Source organism: Antennarius striatus, chromosome 19 (genome assembly GCF_040054535.1).
Source record: "Antennarius striatus isolate MH-2024 chromosome 19, ASM4005453v1, whole genome shotgun sequence".
In the NCBI taxonomy this organism is placed as follows: domain Eukaryota; kingdom Metazoa; phylum Chordata; class Actinopteri; order Lophiiformes; family Antennariidae; genus Antennarius; species Antennarius striatus.
The window spans coordinates 9,166,365-9,187,627 of NC_090794.1; the positions used below are offsets into that span (position 1 = coordinate 9,166,365).

The 21,263-nt window shown below is 41.0% G+C and overlaps 1 protein-coding gene across 3 annotated transcripts in view; it reads right to left on the reverse strand.

The window, feature by feature from the left end:
- Positions 1-21,263, reverse strand: part of LOC137613114 (kelch-like protein 29) — a 196,872-nt gene that overhangs the window by 20,333 nt on the left and 155,276 nt on the right. For all 3 annotated transcript variants that reach the window (XM_068341998.1, XM_068341996.1, XM_068341997.1), the window contains 2 exons: positions 13,270-13,452; positions 10,840-11,020 (listed from right to left, as the gene is read on the reverse strand). In XM_068341998.1, the coding sequence (XP_068198099.1) occupies positions 10,840-11,020; positions 13,270-13,452 (364 nt within the window). The remainder of the gene's footprint in view (positions 1-10,839; positions 11,021-13,269; positions 13,453-21,263) is intronic.

Here is a 21,263-nt window from a genome sequence, read left to right on the forward strand (position 1 = left end):
CTGCTGGTGCTGTAGGTCGTACACCAATTACTGTTCGGCTCTCTTCAAAAGCAGACAGAAGATGGAAGAGTGAGACCCTACTTCATTACCACAGTGAGCCCCTGTGTTGATAGCGGCCATGTAGGGCAGCGCTGAGGGGCGACGGTATGGCGCTAATGTGAGCGGTTCTTTAAAATGAAAACTGACACCTAAAACACTAGGGAGTAACGATGCTGGGGTCAGGGTTTTTTAATAGCCGCAACCCCATAACCTGAAAAATCTACGTTAATCAACAACCTGAACCCAACCCGACCCACAATCTGCCAACTTACTGCACGGCATTAACATTATTGTCAGGTTTGAGATGAGGCTGAGCACAGTGGCGCTCTCCAGGGTGCTGATCCTGCTACAGTAGTTTGACTTTCTCCACAGCCCACAATCGTAGGAAGATCTAGGCTAAACAAACAGACTCTTTGTTCGAAATGGAATTCTTCCTTGTTGCATTTCAATAAAATAAGTAATTGTTCGTTTAACCTCAAATGCCTCGATCCTCTGGCAGCAATTATTAACTTTGACTGAGAGGTGCTTCTGACATCCACCCGCCCCAATCTTTCTCCCACAGGAACCCTGGGTTATGGGCCAACTTGTGCATCACAATGCCTACAGCTGAAGCTTCAGGATTGTCTGTTTGCTGATTCTTTTTAAATATGTTTTTAGGAATGCGCAAATCATTTCATCTGGCTTTCACTGCATTGCAAATAAATGCTCCAAGCCAAAAATGCTAAAGAAATGCAGCTGTGTTCCAAATGAGTTGTGAGAGTAAGAAACAATACAAAGTTCTTAGAGCTATGGAATCAGTCTTTGGAGGGAGGAATAAAAAAACGCTATTAGCTACACTAAAACAGCAATGCTTCAATGTTGGTGTTCAAGAAGGGTGATTAGCACATTTCACCATATTAACTGAATGTTTGCTGTTTAAAAGAAATAAAGATGAGTCCGCCTGACTGACATTTTCCTCCAAAGCACTGTGGCTAAGGCCGTTTATCATTATAAATTCTAAACTTGGGCTTGTTTTTATACTCTTAATGCAGTACATAATGACGTGCACTGTATGTACAGGTAATCAGGTACTATGTAATGAATGTAAAAGGAAATAACATAAACTACTTTAGAAAAAGATAAGAGGGGGAAAAAAAGAGGGACTTCATAAAGGTGGGTTACTGCTCCCCTTAATGGAGTCCATTAACAAATGATTCCATTTTCATTTGAAACACAACACAACACACACACGCATGCGCACGCACACGCACACGCACACACACACACACACACACACATACACACACACACACACACACACACACACACACACCTTTATATACCTCTGGTCTTTAATCCATCCTGCGTACCAAGCAGGAGCAGTGACCGGATATTGCAACAGTTTGCCAGGACTCTGATTTCTAAAGGTCAGCTGTTGTCTCCTTCTTTAGATGGATGGCAAAGTGACTGCCAACCATCTTGGCAGCATCTGCTATGTCATAACCTCTGATAATTGGCCAGCATCTTTCTGTCGCAACCTGACTGACTGCATGTACAACCAGGTGGTGGCCTTACATGAAAGACAAGAGGGGGAAATATTCTCGTTTTTTTAGACAGAGATTTACGGTACATGACAGAAAAAGAGGAGAGAAAAAAGACACAGTGGCAGAAAGAAGGCAGGAGAAAAATTGCCTGTCGGTTGGCAAAGGCTGCAAATCCAAAGTGCCATCCCATAATATGCCAACAAAGTGGAGGCATATGCAGCTCATACTACTCATCACCTGCACCCTCCCTCTGCCTTCCAAAACAACATCTTATGGTTTCTCTGCAACACACACACACACACACACACACACACTGATGCACGCCTTTTCTACCAACATGTCACCAAGACCTCAGCAGCCCATTAGATAACGATGAAGAGGACACACTGTCTTTGCGTGAGCACGTCGGACAGATCACCCGCCTCGCAGGCCCCGAATACACAAATCATCTCCTACGCACCTAATCAGCACAGCAGAGAGACAGAGGGAGCAGAAGGACAGAAAATACAGGACAGGATGGAGGTTTTGTTTAAAAGAGGAAACAAGGGGGGAGGATAGAGGTGTGGAGAGAGACATGGAAAGAGAGGAATTTGAGGGTGATGCAATGATGATCCATCTGATTTGGTCTAATTCAGCCACCGAGCCTCGAAAATCCCTAAATGCCAGGGCAGCACTTCCTCCTCCTCCTTATCCTCAATGGAGCTGGGAATGATTACGTCGTACACACAGACAAAAGGTTTCTCTCTTTTAACTTAAAAGCAAAATCCTAACAATTCCTCTATTGTATGTTTTAAGATTTCAAGTTAAAAACACATGTTTTATATGAGCAAATTAATATTAGTAAAAATATCACCACATCAATGTTTGCTGAACATCTAACCTAATAATTTTTTGTCATTGTATTACATCTTATTTAGAGGTACTGTTACCAATTTTTTTTTCAAATGACTGATCAATAAATTAATTGGACTTTGGAAATATGACTTAAAGAAAAAAAACAAAACAGATGTCTACTGTCCAGAATGTATGAGCAAGTTTTCCAAATCAAGACATTACTAGAAAAAACAACAAGTAAAAAACAAAAATCATTAGAGACGAGGAGCCAAAGGGAATGGACTCGAGCTAATAGTTGATTGTGTCAGAAATAGCTCTAATTATGGGAATTCTAATAAAAAATTCTATAGTGCAATCCCCAGAATTATAATATAATTCTGGTAAAAAAATAAAATAAAAATAACGCAGCCCTGGTTCAGTGTGATGGATATGCAACTCAAAAGAAATTCAAAAGTTTGCTAATAGACTTTTCATAACAGGCTGGTGAGAAACGGTGAGTCGTGACACAGCCAAACTGAATTCATAGTCATTATTGTGCATCCAGAAGGGGATGAGTAAGCAGGGTAAAAAGAGACATGGAAAAAGAGGTATGACAACTAAAAATCGACGCTGACATTTCAGAGGGGTACTGTGTGTGTGTGTGTGTGTGTGTGTGTGTGTGTGTGTGTGTGTGTGTGTGTGTGTGTGTGTGTCTGTGAGTGCAGGGGATGGATTGTGGTTGTTGGGGTACTGGGGTAGGGGTGAGGAGTGAACCGGTGCCTTGACAGCACAGCAGGGGCTGACGCTCTGAAGTTGGTTAATCCTGAGGAGCAGGGGATTAGCGCTGCAGGGGGGCAAACATCACTGCAGGGGGCTGTGGGAGCCTGTTGTCCCTGAACACACTGCCACTGCTACAAGTATACCGGGGCTGGCTGCACCCCCGCCCCTTCCAAAAGCAGCCCCAGGCAATGCCCTAACCTAGTACTTTAAAACAGATCTACACCGTAACACACACACAGACATATAAAAGACATGCGCAACAGTTCATCTACACATTACTTCTGAGGTGAGGCAGGAGGGACCGTCTTAAGATAAGCCCAGTGGTTCCAGTGTAACCGGCCCACCTGGGGTTTGCTTCATGCATAAGCTTCCCTCATCTCGTCCCGTCGTCTCTGCACTACTAAACTCTTTTTGGATTCACCCCTTTGCTGTTATTCCCTTTTCTCGGCTCTGCAGAGCGACGGGGGTGCTCCATTGCTATCAACAACATCTCTGCTGATTGCATTCCCAACCACCTCAACAAGACTGGGGCAAGGGGTGAAACGTACAATCTCCATGTTGGTGTATTCCACATGCGGAAGAGCTGTCTGCGTACGTGTAGAGCGCGTCCTTAAAATACATCTGCATTCAGGCGGTAAGGTTTGTTCGGGAGATGGTATTACGGGTGAGCAGACTGGGTTTGAATGGTTTAGACTGAATGAAATTTTCTTTTTCTAGCGGTATGACAGTTTCACTTTGCCTGCAGACAAAAGGAAAGGATCCCCCATCAGATCTGGCTCGTCCGCACCGCCATCAGGCAAACCATACATCACCACAGCTCAAAGAGTAGCTGTCGCCGCCTCCTCTGAGTGCAACATGGGGTCTCTCCTATCCCTGGCGTCCCACTGATGGGGACCTTTTTCTGGGTGACTAGTAACCCAGCGTGTAACCGCCTCCCCCCTGCGGACATCAAGTACTTAAGGACTTGTCAGCTCACAGAGCAGCCCACAGAAGACTTCAACTGTGTGCAGCATGAGGCATGATGAAACTTCCCGCTGGAATTTCCATCTCGCTGTATCTTCTTGGTCATGGTTGAGTTGATGAAATTTCCCGGGAGCCATTCAAAGCTTCTCTGCAAGGTCTTTGAGACATTATGATCCACCCTCAGCATCAGACTAAGCCCACATTCCTGAGATGGCCCATTGTGCCGACCATAATGTCACTTAATGGAAAAAGTAGAGCTCAAAAGAGAGATGGTGAAGGCTTGTGTTAAGAGTAAAATAAAGATATTGGTTGAGCCACAGCAAGAATTAACACTGTAGAGGAGCTCAACTTCCTTCAAAGAGATGAAAAACTAGACAATTTTCAACGAAACATAGAAGAATACTGAAGTCTGTACTTTAACCAGCATAATGGCAAAGCAGCGCTGCTCGTATAACAACGACAAATGTGCCAGTTAATGAACCTGAAAAACAGCAAATGAACAATACCATAGATTTCACATAGACATGTTAATGTATTGCATTTTTAAAGGTCTCTTCTTATTTTACTTTGAAAAGCCATAAACTAGACTGAGAACATGATCTTTGCAAATTGCTCTTCTCTCCTCTAGACTTGTTAGCCAAACAGAACAACATCCCTGATGAGAAAATCTAGTGGCTGCACTCAATGTCATGTTGCTAACAGTTTTCATGCAATATTAAATCGCGACAGAGCTTGAAGGACGCCCAAACCTGTGCATAGTGTGCAATAAATAAAACAAAACCATCCGTGATTGACACATCATTAGACACCCATGAATTATTCAATATCCGCAATCATATTGTTTTGCCAAAGGATCAACATGCTGAGGAGCAAGCAGGCCCAGGGTACCTGATTGCCAGTTAAAAGCCTCCTGAACTTCACTGCTCCCATCCCCAAAAATCTGTCAGTCATTAGTGTAGAAAACGCAGACAGGAATAAGTCTGCTCAGTCCTCAGAGTGTTGATTTGGACCTCCTGCTGCTACCAAAGAAAAGCTGCATCCTTCTAGCTTTGAGGTGGCACTGATTGAAGACATAATTGTGAATGTGGGTGAATTTCATGGTTAGGAGCGTGAAACCCTCAGTGAGATGGAGGGTGAGATGGGGGAGGGAGGGCAGGCAGGAGGGACTGTAAATGAGGAGCTGAGAGCCAGAGCTGGAAGGTGGGCAAGCTCGGCTGAGGCCGGCAGATGTACAGACTGACTAATAAATAGACGTGTGTACGGTGAAGGCAGTCATATGAACATTCCGACACAAAAATGCAGCTGCACTTGTAGTGGGAAAAATGGAATGCATGTGTAAACAATCTCCGCATCAATCACTCAGCAAAAATCGACTCCGGCTGTCACATCATTTCATGTCATTCCCCAGTCTTCATATACAAGCCCCAACATCCATCTGCATATCAAACACAGGAGCCCTTCACAAGCACTGACTAATGATTTCTGAATGTTATTTACTCCATTTCACAACTGCACTTCAGACTTGTGCAGTACTTCTGCGTACTGTGAAGGCCATAAAAAAAAAAAAAAAGGCAAGAGGAATAGTTCCCTTATCTCCACTGGCCATGTTTTAGTCCTGCTGTGGCCTGGCTGCCTCCCTGCTAGAGGCTCTACTATCTTTAAAGTTTAGGCCCAGCAACGCTGCACTATAGCAGAGCCAACTGGTGTCACAGCAGAGCCATACCTGCCAAATCTGGTGGTTAGCCAGGAAGTACAGAATCAGCAGTTCATGGGGCTCATTTATCAAAGCAGATATCAACAAATGTATACAGAAAAGTCCTCAAAGCAAATCAGATAATAGATGAAGAGATTTGGAATTTGTTGGTTTTCTCAGAAAACTTTTCAGGTCAGAGAAAAGCTTTCCAATTTCTGTAAAAGAAAGTATTTCAATAGTTGAAACACTATGCAGAAAATAAATGACACAAGAGGCCTCACTTGTGAATGGTTCAAAATCCTTTTTACACAGAAACCAGTTCTGAGGATGGGTTCTTTTGTATGAAAAATGTAGTAATAGGAAATAAACTGCAAAAATTTAAAAAACAAACAAACAAAACAACAAAACAACAACAACAACAACAAAAAACACCTGCTGATTCAACAGACCAGTTCAAAACCTACTTCATAACTGATCAAGGTATCAATCAAGTTTCATGTCAGATCAGTTGGAGGTATGCTGTTTCTGTTTCTACAAATTTATTCCCATATCATCTTGTACGTGCATGATACACGCAAATATTTGTTTCAACGATTTGAACTGTTTCTGAACACAGTCAAGCTGTTAGCAACTCTGGAATGCTGTCCAACGTTGAAGAAACAGCTAACTGAATAATGACTGTAATATATCAGTGTCTTGCTGACATTAGCCCACATGAGCTACTTTACATACCAGAGCCAAGCAGGCAGCAGCTGAATCAAAGTATCACAATGTGTCAGAATATGTTGATGAATTCAACTTTTGATTGGTATTTTCCTTAAAGTGAAATTGCATAATTTTTAGTTACTTTATGTGAGCTACTGATTTCTTCTCCTTTTATGAGGATTTGATAATGAGATGTTCCAACAAAATTTAACATCGGATGAAGTCTAAATAGGAAAACACGAAATGAAAGTTATAAGTGATAATAATGTAAAAGGCTTGTCTGATACCTTAGCCACATATGTGAAAGGGATTTGCTGACCTTAACAGCTAGTTGTGCCACCGTTGGAAGCGATACCTCTGTCTCTGACATTGATGAGGGGGTATTTTGGCCTAGAACAGCTTTACAGCAGCCACATTGGAGGGCTTGTAAGCAGGAGCCGCTATTTCCAGAATCTGGTACAGCATGTCAATGGGATTCAGGCCTGGACTTTGACGAGGCCACTCCAGACCTTTAATTTGACTCTGTTTGAGCCATTAAGATGTGGACTTAGTGTTATGCACAGGACCACTGTCTTGCAGCATGACCCATTTGTGCTTGAGCATCAACTCACAGAATAATAAACTGACATTCTTAGAGGGCAGAATTCAAGTTTACCTCAATTACGGTAAGGCAGTCTGGCCCTGAAGCAGCAAATCCCCACAACATTATTTTACCTCCTCCATGCTTGACAATAAGTTGTTTTTGTGGGAAGTTGTGTTTGGTTTTCACCAGGTGTAATGGGACCCCTGTCTTCCAAATAGTAAAACTTTTTGACTCATTAGTCCACAGAAAAGCCTCTCAAAAGTTGTGAGGGTCATCAAAGTGGGCAGTGGCAAATTTCAGACCAAACTGAATGTTCTTCAGGGTTAGCAGTGATGTTCACCTCAATGCTCTCCCACGGATTACATTTTTGCCCAAGGCCTTTTGAAAAATGGAGCCATACACACTGACCTTCATAAAGGCAAAAGAGAGAGAGTTGTTTCTTTGGATCTTTTGTGACTTCCTGAATGAGTTTTTGCTATGCTTTTGGGGGGACTTCAGAGAGATTGGCCACTTCTAGACAGGTTCACTTATTGTAAATGTGTGTGTCTCAGTGTGGAGGCGTGGAATCTCAGAAGCAGCTTAGTAACCATTAATGCACCTTCTTCCTCATGTCTTTTTTTTTGTTATTGTGTGCTAGTGGAGATATCTGCTAACCAACGTCAAACATATGAAACAAGTTTATTGAAGGGAGGATTTATTTGAACATGGCTGATAGGAATCAGGTCTGGATGTGTCAAGTCCAGTTGCAACTAGTTTACTTTCAGGTTTATTTTTAAATGGGGAAAATGTTTACACACTGCTGATTTAGGTCACCAATTTGGATTAAATATTTTCTAAAGAAGAAACATAATTTAGTATGAAATGCATAACTGAAGGGATACGGAGCCTCTGCATATTGTTTCAGTCAACTGGTGGTTATGACTTTACCATCACCTGATTTCATCATTGCTTTATTGCATCATTGACAGAAAGAAATTAAACTTAATAAGTAATGTATGATTGTTGACTGTTATCATTCAGTCCTAATGAAAACCATTTTAAAATATGCTTGAGGTATATCTCTGTTAATAGCAGTAAATCCCTGACAAAACGTTTATTGTAAATTATGCATGAGCCATCGCAGTAGTTTTCCATCACAGACTCACCACAGGAAAGATGAATGTCCTCCCTCAAGGCATAAAGACTGATATCTGAATTTCTAAATTGTCTACAAGTTTATAGCATCGCTCGTTCTGAAAATGTAATACACTGAAATTGCTCCTTTCAACTTAAATCTCAATGTGAGAGTAAAGTATTTTTGCAGGGAGCATTTTCAATATTTGCTATATTATTCTTCCTTTTTAGCTCACCTTTTTAGTTACAGTGAATTTGGTTAAAAATTCAGCTCCAACTGGACGCCTTTGATTAATGTACAAAATGAAATGCAAATAAGGAATGCAGCAGGTCAGCCCATTTTGTTAAAAAGGTAGACCATGCAAATAACAGATTTCAAATGGAAATTTGAACTGTAAATAATGAATTTATGATCATAATAATTAAAACTTGGACAAAAACCACTTTTGGAAACGCTCATCTGCCCTAGAACCAAATCATGCTTCCATAAAAGATGAGTGTAGAGACAGTATGTGACAGCATCTTACAGGTAGATATAAAGCATTTGCTTCGGTATGAAGGAAGCAAATAAGCAACTGCCTTAACACATGCCACTGACTATGAATTGATGATGCAGGCTGACCAACTCTTGCAGAAGCGGAACAATGCTGAGTAAAGGCCTTCAGATATCCTTCTATGGTAGACAACAACTCAATGTTAACTCCAGCTCCACATAGTGGATTCTGAAAAAGGACAAAATGAAAGCCTTGGTTGCCTAGAAACAAGAACGCAGACACCTACGACAATTTGCCCAAACAGCTTGAGGGACCTCCTTTTAAATGATCAGGTCAGCATAAATGACCCTGACCTTATATTACAATTGGTTTGCCAGAGGACCATGCATTTTCTTTCGAACTATTAAGAGTCAACTACTTTGTTTTGTTTATGGGTTATTTATTCCTAGCTATTGAAACCTTTAAGAGAGGAGCACTAGGGCAGCAGAACCAAGCAGAGAAGGCCTCTGGCAGTTCTTGGAGAGAGGCAAAGTAGGTTAAAGTTTTACGGTGCTGATAATTGCAGTCCAGTTACTAAGGGCATTGAAAAACCCTTTATGACTGCACAAAAAGGCACACAAGGGCACACAGAGGGAAACGCAAAGAAGCACATCAGACGACCAGATACTGATTTCTTTGGAGCTGCGAATGCCCTCGATGCACCTGCAGTTCTCAAATTAAGCAGCTCAGAGACAGACGAATCAAATGCATTTCCATTATGGGGCAAATATTCCATCCACCCCCTGTCATAACGACACTGTACGGCAGCATTATGGGGAAATATCAAATTAGGCTGTTTCATTTGGAGGACTGTTGTGTATTGCAAACAGCTTTGGAGATCAATTGAGCTGCTAGGTAATGAGCGGCAGCGGCCTTCCATAATATACTCAGTAATGTTCTTTTGATTGCTTTGGTTAATCTCGCTCTGCCATGCAGGGGAGGCAGCCCCTTCACTCTGCTCAAACTCGCTCATCGGCACAGGATTGAAAGAAAAAGAAGGAGATATGTATTATTAAAGGCAAGAAATATGAAAAGATTATTGTTAAATCTCATCAACTATCATTTGATACTTCTAGGAATTATTAACCGACTAAATGAAACATGTCTGTTTTAAAGCTAATGATACTGAGCAAAGATAGGAAAAACAAAAAGACCCAACGAAATAGACCATAGCGGATGACCTCCGAAATGATGTGCTGGAGATATGTTGATGCTGAAGTGGATGGAATCAGACACAGTACACCATTCTAGTTTCTGAAAGCAGATCCTCTAACACCACTCCCAGGCAAATAAAAGGTACTCTGTCGCTCCACAACACTCACATCTGTGTCATTTAATATAGTTGGGTTCAGATTCATTCCTCTTTACTTTTAGTTTTCACAGAAAACACAAACTTGTTCAAACACTTTTGAAATATAGTATGCTGCACTACACAATTGCAGGTTGCAATTGCATGTCACAACAGAATCAGAATTGGAATAAGAATCAACTTTATTGGTTAAGTTTTTTTGCACACAAATAAAGAATCATATTATGGTTTAACTCCACCACAGGGTACAAGATGATGTGAAGTTTAAAATAACTAAATATGTAACCAAATAAAAATCCGGAAAGATAAGTGGCGCAATGATTGGTACAGTTGCAAAGAAATCAGTAGTGTAATGAGGTGTATGATGTTCTGGAATTAGTATAAATCAGAGAGTGCAAGAAATATGCATTGGAGTTTTTAAACAGTTTAAACTATTTATTAGTTCTTTATATTGATAGGATGAGGAAAAGAAGCTGTCCCTGTGTCGACTGGTTTTGGCCGACAGGGCTCTGTAAGCAGAAGAGTTTGGAGAGGTTGTGGCCAGGATGTGTGAGACGTCAGTTGCCCTATTAATCACCCTGAACCGCTACAGGTCCTGGATGGCTAGAAGGTCATGTTGTGCAGTGTGGTGAGAACATTTATTTGCTCACCTGCTTTTACAGAATTACATACTCGCTGAGACTGTCATGAACTCAGGGTAAGGGCTGAATGGGACTGTCATTAGGGAACCAGAGAAGCAGAATCTGTTTGGAGACAGGACACTGGTAATTCTATGAAATTCTTACCTTTCCACATGGTCCAAGTTCCCAGATACTCCCAGTCCTCCGATGGTGTAGAGCTTGCCATCGTAAACTAAACTGTTGTGTCTGCAGCGTGCCACTGTCATCCTGGACACCAGATTCCAATTGTCCAATAGTGACATGTAGCACCATACATCTGAGACCATCACACCAGACTCTGTGCCGCCTGAAACACACAAAGATAAGGGATGTTAAAGTGGGTATGAGGGGTTATCTGGAACCTACTCATAGAATCTAGAAATTTGTCACACTTTTCAGGAACTTTGTCCGGGCCGCAAAAAAAACAACAAAAAAACAAAAACGAGTTGTAGTTCTCTGATATAAAAATGATGAAATAAACAAAATGAAGAATCCATTTTAAGTGAAACATTAACTGGATTGTGTCCAGTGCATTTATCCCCATTTAACCCCTTTGGTACGGAATGTAATAACATCACTCCATAATAATTTAAATCACTTTAGCACTAACTGAAAACACTTTTTGACTTCAGAAACTAAATGCAACAGACATCCCTACACCCCCTCCTCACTTTGTTACTGGCAGGGGATAAAAACCTCTAAGCTTCAAGGCGAGTACTTTACCTGAGTTTGGAGAAGAGCATTTAGAGCTGAACTTTGATGAATGGACAAATAGAGACTATTCAGCTGAATCAAAAGCTTCATTTAAAAAATCAGGAAGCACTGAGAAATACAAGCTTCCAAATTAAATAGAATGACACTTCTTAAATAAGTATAAAGTTATAATTTAGGCTCCCCAACTGTTAAGAGTTGCATTATGGTTAAGCTGTAAAACTGACAAAAACCAATTAATGACTTTTTTGGAGGCAACCTATCAAACATTAAGAGTAAAGTATCATTAAATATAAAGAGAACAGTGCAATTAGATTTCTACCATCGACATGCAAGCCATCACTGATCCTGAACAGTGTAAATACAAGGATAAAAAAAAAAAAAGAACAACCTTGAGCTACTACTTTAGCTCCTGAAAATCTTTAGGTCATGGGACAACTAGAAAGCAGGTTCATAGTTTTACTTTTGTATATATCAGTGAGTTCAAACTTTGTATTAAGCTGAAGGAGAGTTTCCATTAAAAGGTACTTTTCTTTCAATTTTCTATTCAACACTGAATGTGTCTCACCTTAACACGATTTTTTTCCCTCAAATTAACATTATTTATTTTTCATACATCGAGAATAAAAGTATTGGTGACTAAGGTGGACACTCAGATATGTTTCTGCTTTTGTATTGACCTCGTCTCTCTTCGAACTAGCCCTGTCGGCAGTGTGCTTCTTGTGTAATGCCAGCCATGGCTCAATGACCCTGCTGGAAGGTTACAGGCCGGAGCCTGTTGATTGGCTGGCTAAAACACCTCTGATTTCTTCACTGGCTGTCTGATTCCCAGTGGCAACCTGCAGATCTGTTCCAATGCCCAGGCACAAATTTACATTTATATGAAAAGAGGGAGAGGAAAGGTACACGCAGGACAAATCCTTCTGCATTTCCACAGTGCAATGTCAAGGTCTGAGTAGCATGCAGGATTCTTACACAAATGGACCATGGAGGGAGAAATTCAGTCTACCTCTGGAGGAGCAACTTAAAGGTGTTTCTTTGAGGAGCCACAGAGTGCACAGTGTGCCGCTATGGAACAAAATAAACTGCAGAACACTTCAGCGATTGTAAAGGCTGACATGGAAAAAAATGCCCCACAGAAGGTAAATAAAGTAGAAGAAACATTCTATACAAAAATTAGTCTTCTGAAAGAAAGGTAAGAAGCAGATGGTAGAACATGGCTAGATGGTTTCACTTTGCAGGACTGATGTGTCATACAATAATAATAATAAATTAGAATAAAAATCTCTCCATGAAGAGACCATCAATCTCAAACATGGAGACCTTTGTCAGGGATCATAATGATGAAGGCTATTTCTAGCAAAAGGTCAGAGATTCTATGGCTCACTTTTCGTAAAACTGTTCATGCTATTTTAATGCTGCAATAATTCTCCTCTAACAGAACAGCTAAAAGAACTGGAGAACATATCACTTTTTCTTGTCAAGGCAGGAAACCTTATGGGATGAGTTTTATTCCAATTTCCAGAGTCCAAAAAAGAATATATTTTTTAGTTAAAATGTATGCCGTGGATTTTACAGGTTCAACACAGATTGAAACTTGGCTTTATGATGACACTGACTGAAAAAACAATGAAGCCCACTAGATGTATGGATGTCATCGATCCAATAAAAAAAAGGTGCTGAAACATTTGTAAAACTTCTTGGTAGTGCTGGATGAGTTGTTAGATCATCTAATTGAGCCACATTCATCCTCAGAAATCCACAGACCTGAATTTATATAGTGTTTGGAGCATTCACAAAGACTGCAGAAAAAAAACTACAACTTGACCAGTACATTTAGCTCACCTGACAGGTAGATATTGTCTCCCGCTGAGATGACACTGAAGAACTCGCGGTCATAGAAGGGCAGGCTGGCCAGAGGGTACCACTTACTGTTCTGGGGGTTAAAACAAGTCACTGCCGTCAAAGAGCGCTGGTTCATCCCGATGGCCTGACGCCCTCCCACCAGAACTATTACTTCTGCTACACCTAGAAGACCAAGGAATGAGAGGAGGATGGAGAAAGTGAAGGAAAAAGATGGGAGAAAAGAAGCTATTAGGCAAGGTCTACCCCAGTGAATAAAGGCAAACACTAATCCAATGCCACAGCACTGCAGGTGGCATGTTTATACATTTAATCACGACAATACGACAAAAAAATCCTTTTCATTTTCAGAACTTTATTATGTGAAAACCAACAAACACAATCAGACACAGATAAAAGTCTGTTGTTTTGAAAGCGGCCGTCCTTGGAGGAGTCTATAAGCAAACGCAAAAAAAAAAAGCCAAATAGCAAAGTTTGCCCATCAAAACTACAGCATTAAATGAAAGAGTATCTTTATCACTCTTAGTAACTTATTTACCGAGAATGAAGTGGCTGATGAACATTCAGCTTTCTAATTTTACTTTACTACACCTGATTAAAGCGACAAACATATAAACTTATATCTTAATCCAAGGTACGAGAGAATCTCAAAATCAATTAAAAAAAAATCAATATGTGGTCATTTGTACGTGGTCTCACACAGAAGTGCTGGAGACCTTGCGTGATTAACAAGATACTTTTAAGTATCTTCTGTGCTTGTCCCTGTTACTACTCACCCAATCTCTACGCTTAGACATGTATGCACAAACACAAACACAAACACAGACACACACAGCTGCTGGATAAAGACACCAGTGATCCAAAACACACACACGGGTTGGCAGGTTGCCACATGCGTGTCTTAGGTTCTCTCAGTCGTTGGCGGCAGGCTCGAGTGAGCAGGCAAGATGCCGAGCCGACAGACAGAAATGAACTGAGTGTTTGTAAGCAGGCAGAGGGAGGAGAGTCGGTAGGGGGGATATGAAGTTAGGAGAGAGGGAGTAAGGAGAAAGACAAAGAAGGAATGAAATAGAGAAAAGTGGAGAGAAAGCCAATCTTCATACACTCCAGTCCAAGGCTAACCGCTAGTTCATCTGCTAGAATCAATACTTCTCACACACACGCTCCTGAAAGGTACAGCCATAGGCGCCTGTCTCTCTCTTCTGCTACTTCAGTTTAATTTTTTTTTTCTAAACCTTCGCTTTCTCTTTCAAAGCTGATAAAACAGAGTTTTTCTCTAGGAAGGAGGAAAAGATAAAAACTACAATGAGCTTTGCTGAGGAAGAGCAAACAGAGCAGTAAGCATTGCCTCAGACATATCGCGGACACAAGGCTTAGACTTAGCGGACAGCTTAAAGCCATCTGGTTCCTTCCCTCTGCGAGGTTCCACGAATGTGTTCCTCCATGTAGGATGAAACAAGCGACGGCTCAAGGAGAAATTGTGACAGTGTCACTGTGAAGATGAAGGCCCGCTACACAAGCTAAAAAAAGGACAATGAGAAAGCGCGGAATGTGCAGGAGTCGTGCCGCCCTTTCTGGCAGAATGTAAAAGATGTGTGCGAAAATTGGAGCAACGCTAAAAAAGATTTGAGTTGAATTTGTTCCCATCACAGGCCTGGCTTCCCAGCTTCATGCCCACACTGCAAGCTTCAAATGGCCCTCAAGACCTCCAACAGACCTTGGATACACTGCTAATAAATGGGACTTTAGTTTTATAGGACAGTCACAGCGACGGTGGCTGTTCTTTAGAAAAAAAATTAAGTGAAAACAGGCTCTTTGTCTTCCTCTCATGAGCCTCCAAACGCTGCCCCACACACACATTAATTACATTGACTTTGTTTCGCTATTGTTCTTCCTCGTGATTAGTTTGCTGCTATTGTTGTACATGTGTGCACTCCATTTCTCTCATCAGACACCATTTTTCAACTTTTAAAAGTTTGGATGTTTTCATCTCTTTTGTCACCTATTCTTTCATCTCATTAGACATTTCAGTTGCTGTTGATCCTGACTGACTTAATTAACTTGGCAAAGTTTCCACATCTATGCCTGAGCCAGTTCGGGATTTACTTTTTTCTGCAACATCAATCAGTGTTTCCCAATTCACTGTTTCATTCTAAGCATACAGTCATATTGTTTAAAAAATTAACACATAATTCGATTCAATCTTAGCACAGGTAGGAGGATGTACAAATCCTGCCTTACTTTACCTGATGCCACGGGTTAACTGGACTTTGTTCACTTTATTTCAAAAATGTATAATAAAAGAGAAAAACAACACATTGTTTTATACTGTTTGTCTTCAGAGTCTCTCCTCCGTCGAACCAACTTGAACCCCAAGAGTCCAATTAGCGCAAATTAAGCAGCTCCGTATGCTGCCTCAAAGTTCCCAATTGTAGTCCTATGCATGTGCAGGTTTATTATCACCTAGTGCACATGTTCGGGGTTGTTCTCGGTGCTTTCCGCTTGGCCAGAGATGTCAGCAAGAGTCCACATCGGGGTGTTGAGGCTCTGACCCCTAAAGGCCTGAACACATTCAAGACCCAGCACAGCCCAATACTGGCCTGTCAGAATGCAGAAAAACAGGACTGCGGCGCCGCTGACGGGGAGTCACGGCATCGGATCAGAGGGTTGCGTGGGTGTGTGTATGAGTGTGTATGTGTGAGTTTTTTCCTAGGAAAAAGAAGCCTCGTAGGGAAGGCTGTCAGTCAGTGGAAAGTTTGATAGCGGCTGGTTGGAGGGATGAAGGGATGGAGCATCGATAGATGGAGACGAGCAGTTGGGGATGAATGGATAACCAAGACTTGACAGCTCCCCCTTTTTTTTTTCTGTGAGAGTTTATACCCATGGCAGCATGGGGAGAAAATGTCTCCTCTTGATGGATAGCCATCTTTGTTATGTTTTCAGTGTTTGTTTGTTTTTTATATTCTCATAGTCAGGATATAGAACCTGAGCCCATGCTTTGTGCAAAACAAATATAATTTAGTGGGCTCGAACCATGTGGGCAAATCAAACATTTGCTGATATGGGGGGAAAAAAGATATAAGCTTGCTAAATTGTTAGCACCAGTTGTTAATATACAGACTGGCAGAAAAGGAGCATCATCAGCATTCATTTTTTGGTCTTGTTAGATTGTGTTATTGTCCACACAACAATATCTATGTGTATAATTTGCTGATTTCTCCACTATATGTTCTGACAGTCACTAACTGTGTCATTTGGTGCTGTGCAGGTAGCAGCACCCTGTGAGTTTTTTAAAGAGCTTCCCAGTGAAAACGCTGCCTGCTGCAGCTGAAAATAGCCCCACGGTGAGATAGAAACAAAAACTGAGAAGTCTCAGGCTGTTAAACCAGGAAGAAGCAGCTTGGTGATGCTAAAAACAGATCCGTGATTCAAAGTAGAGCTGAGCCGCAGAGTTAATGATAACTATGAGCAGGTGTTTCACTACAAGCAGCATCTGACAGCCATTTGAACAACTGATAAACTAATAAAAAATATGAAGTATATTAACAATTGCTGGAAATGGTGAATAAGGACACTAATAACCACGAGAGACGTGGTGTGTTTAGGGTCAGAAACTACATTGGTAACATCTGGACAAAGCTTATTAAAATGAAGATGGATGCTACCCTCATGGCAAACTGCAAAATATGCTAAAAAGAAAAAAAAAAAACTGTACTGAAGAGCGGACAGTCCTGTGTGAGAGGTGGATCTCATATTGAGGTTGATGCCCACCCACAGAGTGTGACACGGGTTCACGCACACACACAACAGCACTATGACAGTTTGTGCATGGTTTCCATCCAATTCGACGTCACCCGTATGAAAATTATCTGTGACAGGAGCACACCGCCCATGCTTTACCACATGCTGAAACAAGCTGGATCCTCACTATGACTGTGCACCCATGAATATACAGTCATTTCAGCACTATAGAGGTGGATAGGAAGATAAGGACAGGATGGACAGATTCTGTCATTTTCTCTTCCCGGCTGCCACACTAGGTCTTATCTTACCTTGTTACATGTCTCCTTGCTCTCTGCCCCATGCTGTGACCCTGCTTTCCTATTCCTTTTCTTTTTTTATCCTGTGCCTAACACCTACCTCCTTTTCTAGCTTTTGGTCTTTCTCAATCTATGAGAGAGACTGTCTCTCTCGTTCAATCCCTTCAAGTCACTCTTACTCAAACCCCAGGAATCCTTACTTTTTTCCTGGTATATTCCTCTATTTTATCTCTCTTTACTGCATCCTCTTCCTCCTCCCTGTGAACATTTTTAAGTGTGTTTGTAACCCTACTTTAACCAGCCACACTTTGCTTCAGGCACAGTCAAAGGGATATTGTAGGATGGGTAGGGTGAAGTTACACATACATACAGACCCAGTGATCGTTAGACAGTGTTGTAGAAACTCACTGTTAAAAGATCCATCCATCCATCCATTTTCTTTTAACTGTTTTATCTGCTGTCGTGGGTCATGGGGAGCTGGAGCATATCCCAGCTGGCGTGAGATGGGGGAAAACTCATGACACGACTGCTCAGCATTAGATGTCTTTGATTTTAAGTGGTTTGTACTCAAATAGGATAGGACAGGATAGAATAGGATAAGATATGATAGGATAGAGTGCTTTACCTGGTCAAATTTTATGGAAATAGAATACTGAATTTACTACAATTTCAGTTCATCCATTGAACAATTACAATAAAGTCAAATAACACGTCCTAGAATAAAGGTTCTCCGCACTGCAAATATTCCACACAGTGGAACAGTACAAAATATGATTGTTGTACACTGAAAGCTCTACAATGTGGGTGAACTTATTGCAAAAGGCTGTTAGGTTTTGTCTTTGTATCTGACATCCCTGTGTGTGTGTGTGTGGGGGGTAAATATTGTGTTCACTGTTTTTATGGCCATGGGGAAGAAATTGTTCTTGTTGGTAGGCCGGATTCTGGTTAGACACCAAGTGCTCCAGAGGGCAACAGGTCAAAGACCAACAGCAGCTCTCCTCCTAAACCTTTCTCTGAATGCTATCAGGCTAGTTGCTGCTGGGACTTCTTCATGGCAGCCATAGTGTTTGTTTATTGGGTGAGCTCCTTGGAGACGTGGGCTCCCATAAATCTGTAAGAAGACCCTCTCCCACACAGCTTCCTCTGATATAGAGCAGGGGGAAAATCCATGCTTTGCTTCCTGTCCAAGATTATTTCCTTGTATTTTGTGTTGTTGGACACTAGTTAAGACATTATCAACTTGAAACCCGTCCTTATTCTCCTTTCATCCAATAAACTCCAAAAAAATAAACAAAAAACAGATGCAACAATTTCATGAAACAGCACTTTAAAGATAAATGGTACAAACAAACTGTTTCCTCCATTCCTGTTGTAATTAGTCACATTAGGGAGTGACAGAAACATTGTAAGTTTAATTGCTTAACAGCCACCTATCTGCAAATAAACTATGCCAAGATTGACTGTGTTAATACATTTCTCTCATTTAGCTTACATGAACAAATGAAAAAAATGTATTTCATAGTAAGCTTAGATCATCTTGAGCAGATGACACTAATGATTTACTGCTTCATTTGTCAAAAACCTCCACTGAGCAGTCTAGAGAACGTGTGAAAGTAGAACCGATTAGTATTGACTAAGCAGGGGTGTAAGTCATTGCCCTACCTACAGTGATATCTTAATAGAAGTTTAAATAATATGTGAGCTGGCATTATTGAATTTGTCACTCACTTTGCAATTTCCAACGTATCATGAATGCAGTATAAGCAGGCGTTGATCTACACCGCAGTTAAGTCAGAATGACTGAAGGGCAGAAGAACCAGTGTCAACACCATCAACGTCACGATCAATATCTTTGCACCTATGTGAAAAACGTGAGCAATCCTTAATTGTATGGTGGAAGTTTGGGTTTTGAAAAGGTGAATGTTTTTGAAAAAAATGATTTGCTGTCAATATCATGTACCCATATTTCTAGACAGAGAAATTCTTATTACTGTATTACAATATTACATTATTGATCCAGGGGGAAATGTGGGTATATACCAAATGCTATGTTTAAATTTAATTGGACTATAAGACGATCTTCCAACTTCTCTGCTAATTTGTGTTTTGAATATCTCCCTGTGACCAGCAACAGTTTTGAACAGGGGAAAAATCCACAATGGACTTAGCTCAATGGTGTAGATAATACAAGAATATATTGATCAAACAGTTCTTCCTACTGTCAGATTACGAGGACTTGATCTCTGCTTTTTCATCAGTCTTTAACTTTGTTATCATCCAGAACGAAATGCAGTTGCTTTGCAGCCGGGTGTTAAACTCGAGCACAAAAGTGACAATAAAAAACAAGCCGCTTCTGTACTGTAAAAAACTTTAATGTGCAATAATATGAGTCTTATATATAAACAAGAATGTGTAAATATATTCATATAGGCCAAGTGTAATACTAAGGAAAGCTGAAGTGTGAAGACTCGCTCACTGGGTATCACAGTCCTAGTGACACTGGCAGTCTGTCTCTCAGGGCTCAGAGCCATTTCTATCTTGCTGCTGGTCCCGAACCATTTCCACTTATCTCAGCTGCCTCTCTCTAATCTTTCTCTCTCTTGCTTTTTTCTCCTCCTAATCCTATGATTTCGCTCCCTGGGTGTTAATTTGCTATGCTGAGGATCAAGAGGCAGAAGACTCCCAAATGATGTCATGGTCCAGGGAGGTGTTATATGTACATGCATTCAAAGTGTGTATGCAAAATCTGCAACATTAAGCTATGTTTAAAGGGACAGTTCAGTCAAAATACTGATCTACCTCTAATAGAAGACATGTGGATGGTGTTTGGTTTAACTTGCACATGAAATTAGAGTGGCAAACTATGGCTGCACCCTCGCCCTATGTCCCCTACACACATCGTAAGGGCCCCATATGTAATAATAAAATACAATGCGCCCTCACGCATTCGCACATCAACACTCTCGACTTCATGTCATTGCGGATATTTGGTAGGCAGTCACATGATACCATACACCCATTCTATTGACTGACGGCAATTCTGTCATTTTTATTCCATATTAATTTCTAAAATTACAAAATTTATATAAATAGTATATTTATATGTTCATATAAATGTTAAAATCACATAAAAAAAACAGCAGTGTTTGAAGAAGCAGCATCTCCGATATAGAATGATTGACACACTGAGCAGTTTTTGTTGGAACTACTTTCTGCCATAGAAAAAATCTCTACGTTGTGGCTTTGTTCTCTGGATTCCCCAGAGTAACCGCGACAAAGTCACAGGAGATATATGTTCTTGTTGAATTTTTAAAATGACATTTCATCTCCCCCCTGTGTGCCATTTTAGGAGACAGACTTTTCATATCCCACGGAGATAAAAAAAGAGAGCAATCAGGATGGTTGGGCACAAAATGTTTTCAAGTGAAGTGGATGAATGACCCATTAAACTTATCAGTATTTAAACTTCATACATAATAAATGTATGGAAACAGGCAGTTGGAGCAACCAAATCGGCACCATGGGCGATGACACAGTTGCTACCAGTCTGTCTGTTGAATACTGGATGAGGTTGAAGCAGCCTTGCAGCAGGTACGCAGGTCAAAATGTCACCAGTGGCGTGAGTGATGCTGAGGCTGATCCATGTCCTTGTAAATGCTACTCGCTTCGAGTTTCAGCACCAAATGCTGGTCTAGTAACAGAATGAGGCAAGTGTTCTGGCTGTAGTACAGCCAATCACTCAATCCTCACCCCCTCCCTCTCCTTCCTCCTCTTCCTCCAATTCTCCCTAGATCAGGCTGTAGTCACTAGTCAAAAGGTCAAGAGGATGGAACTTTAATTTTGGTGGCAGCCCCTACAGACATTCAGACCAGAGGTTATCAAATCTAGATTTACTGCATCTGTGCATTTATGAGCTGAGACAGATGTGTTTGCTCG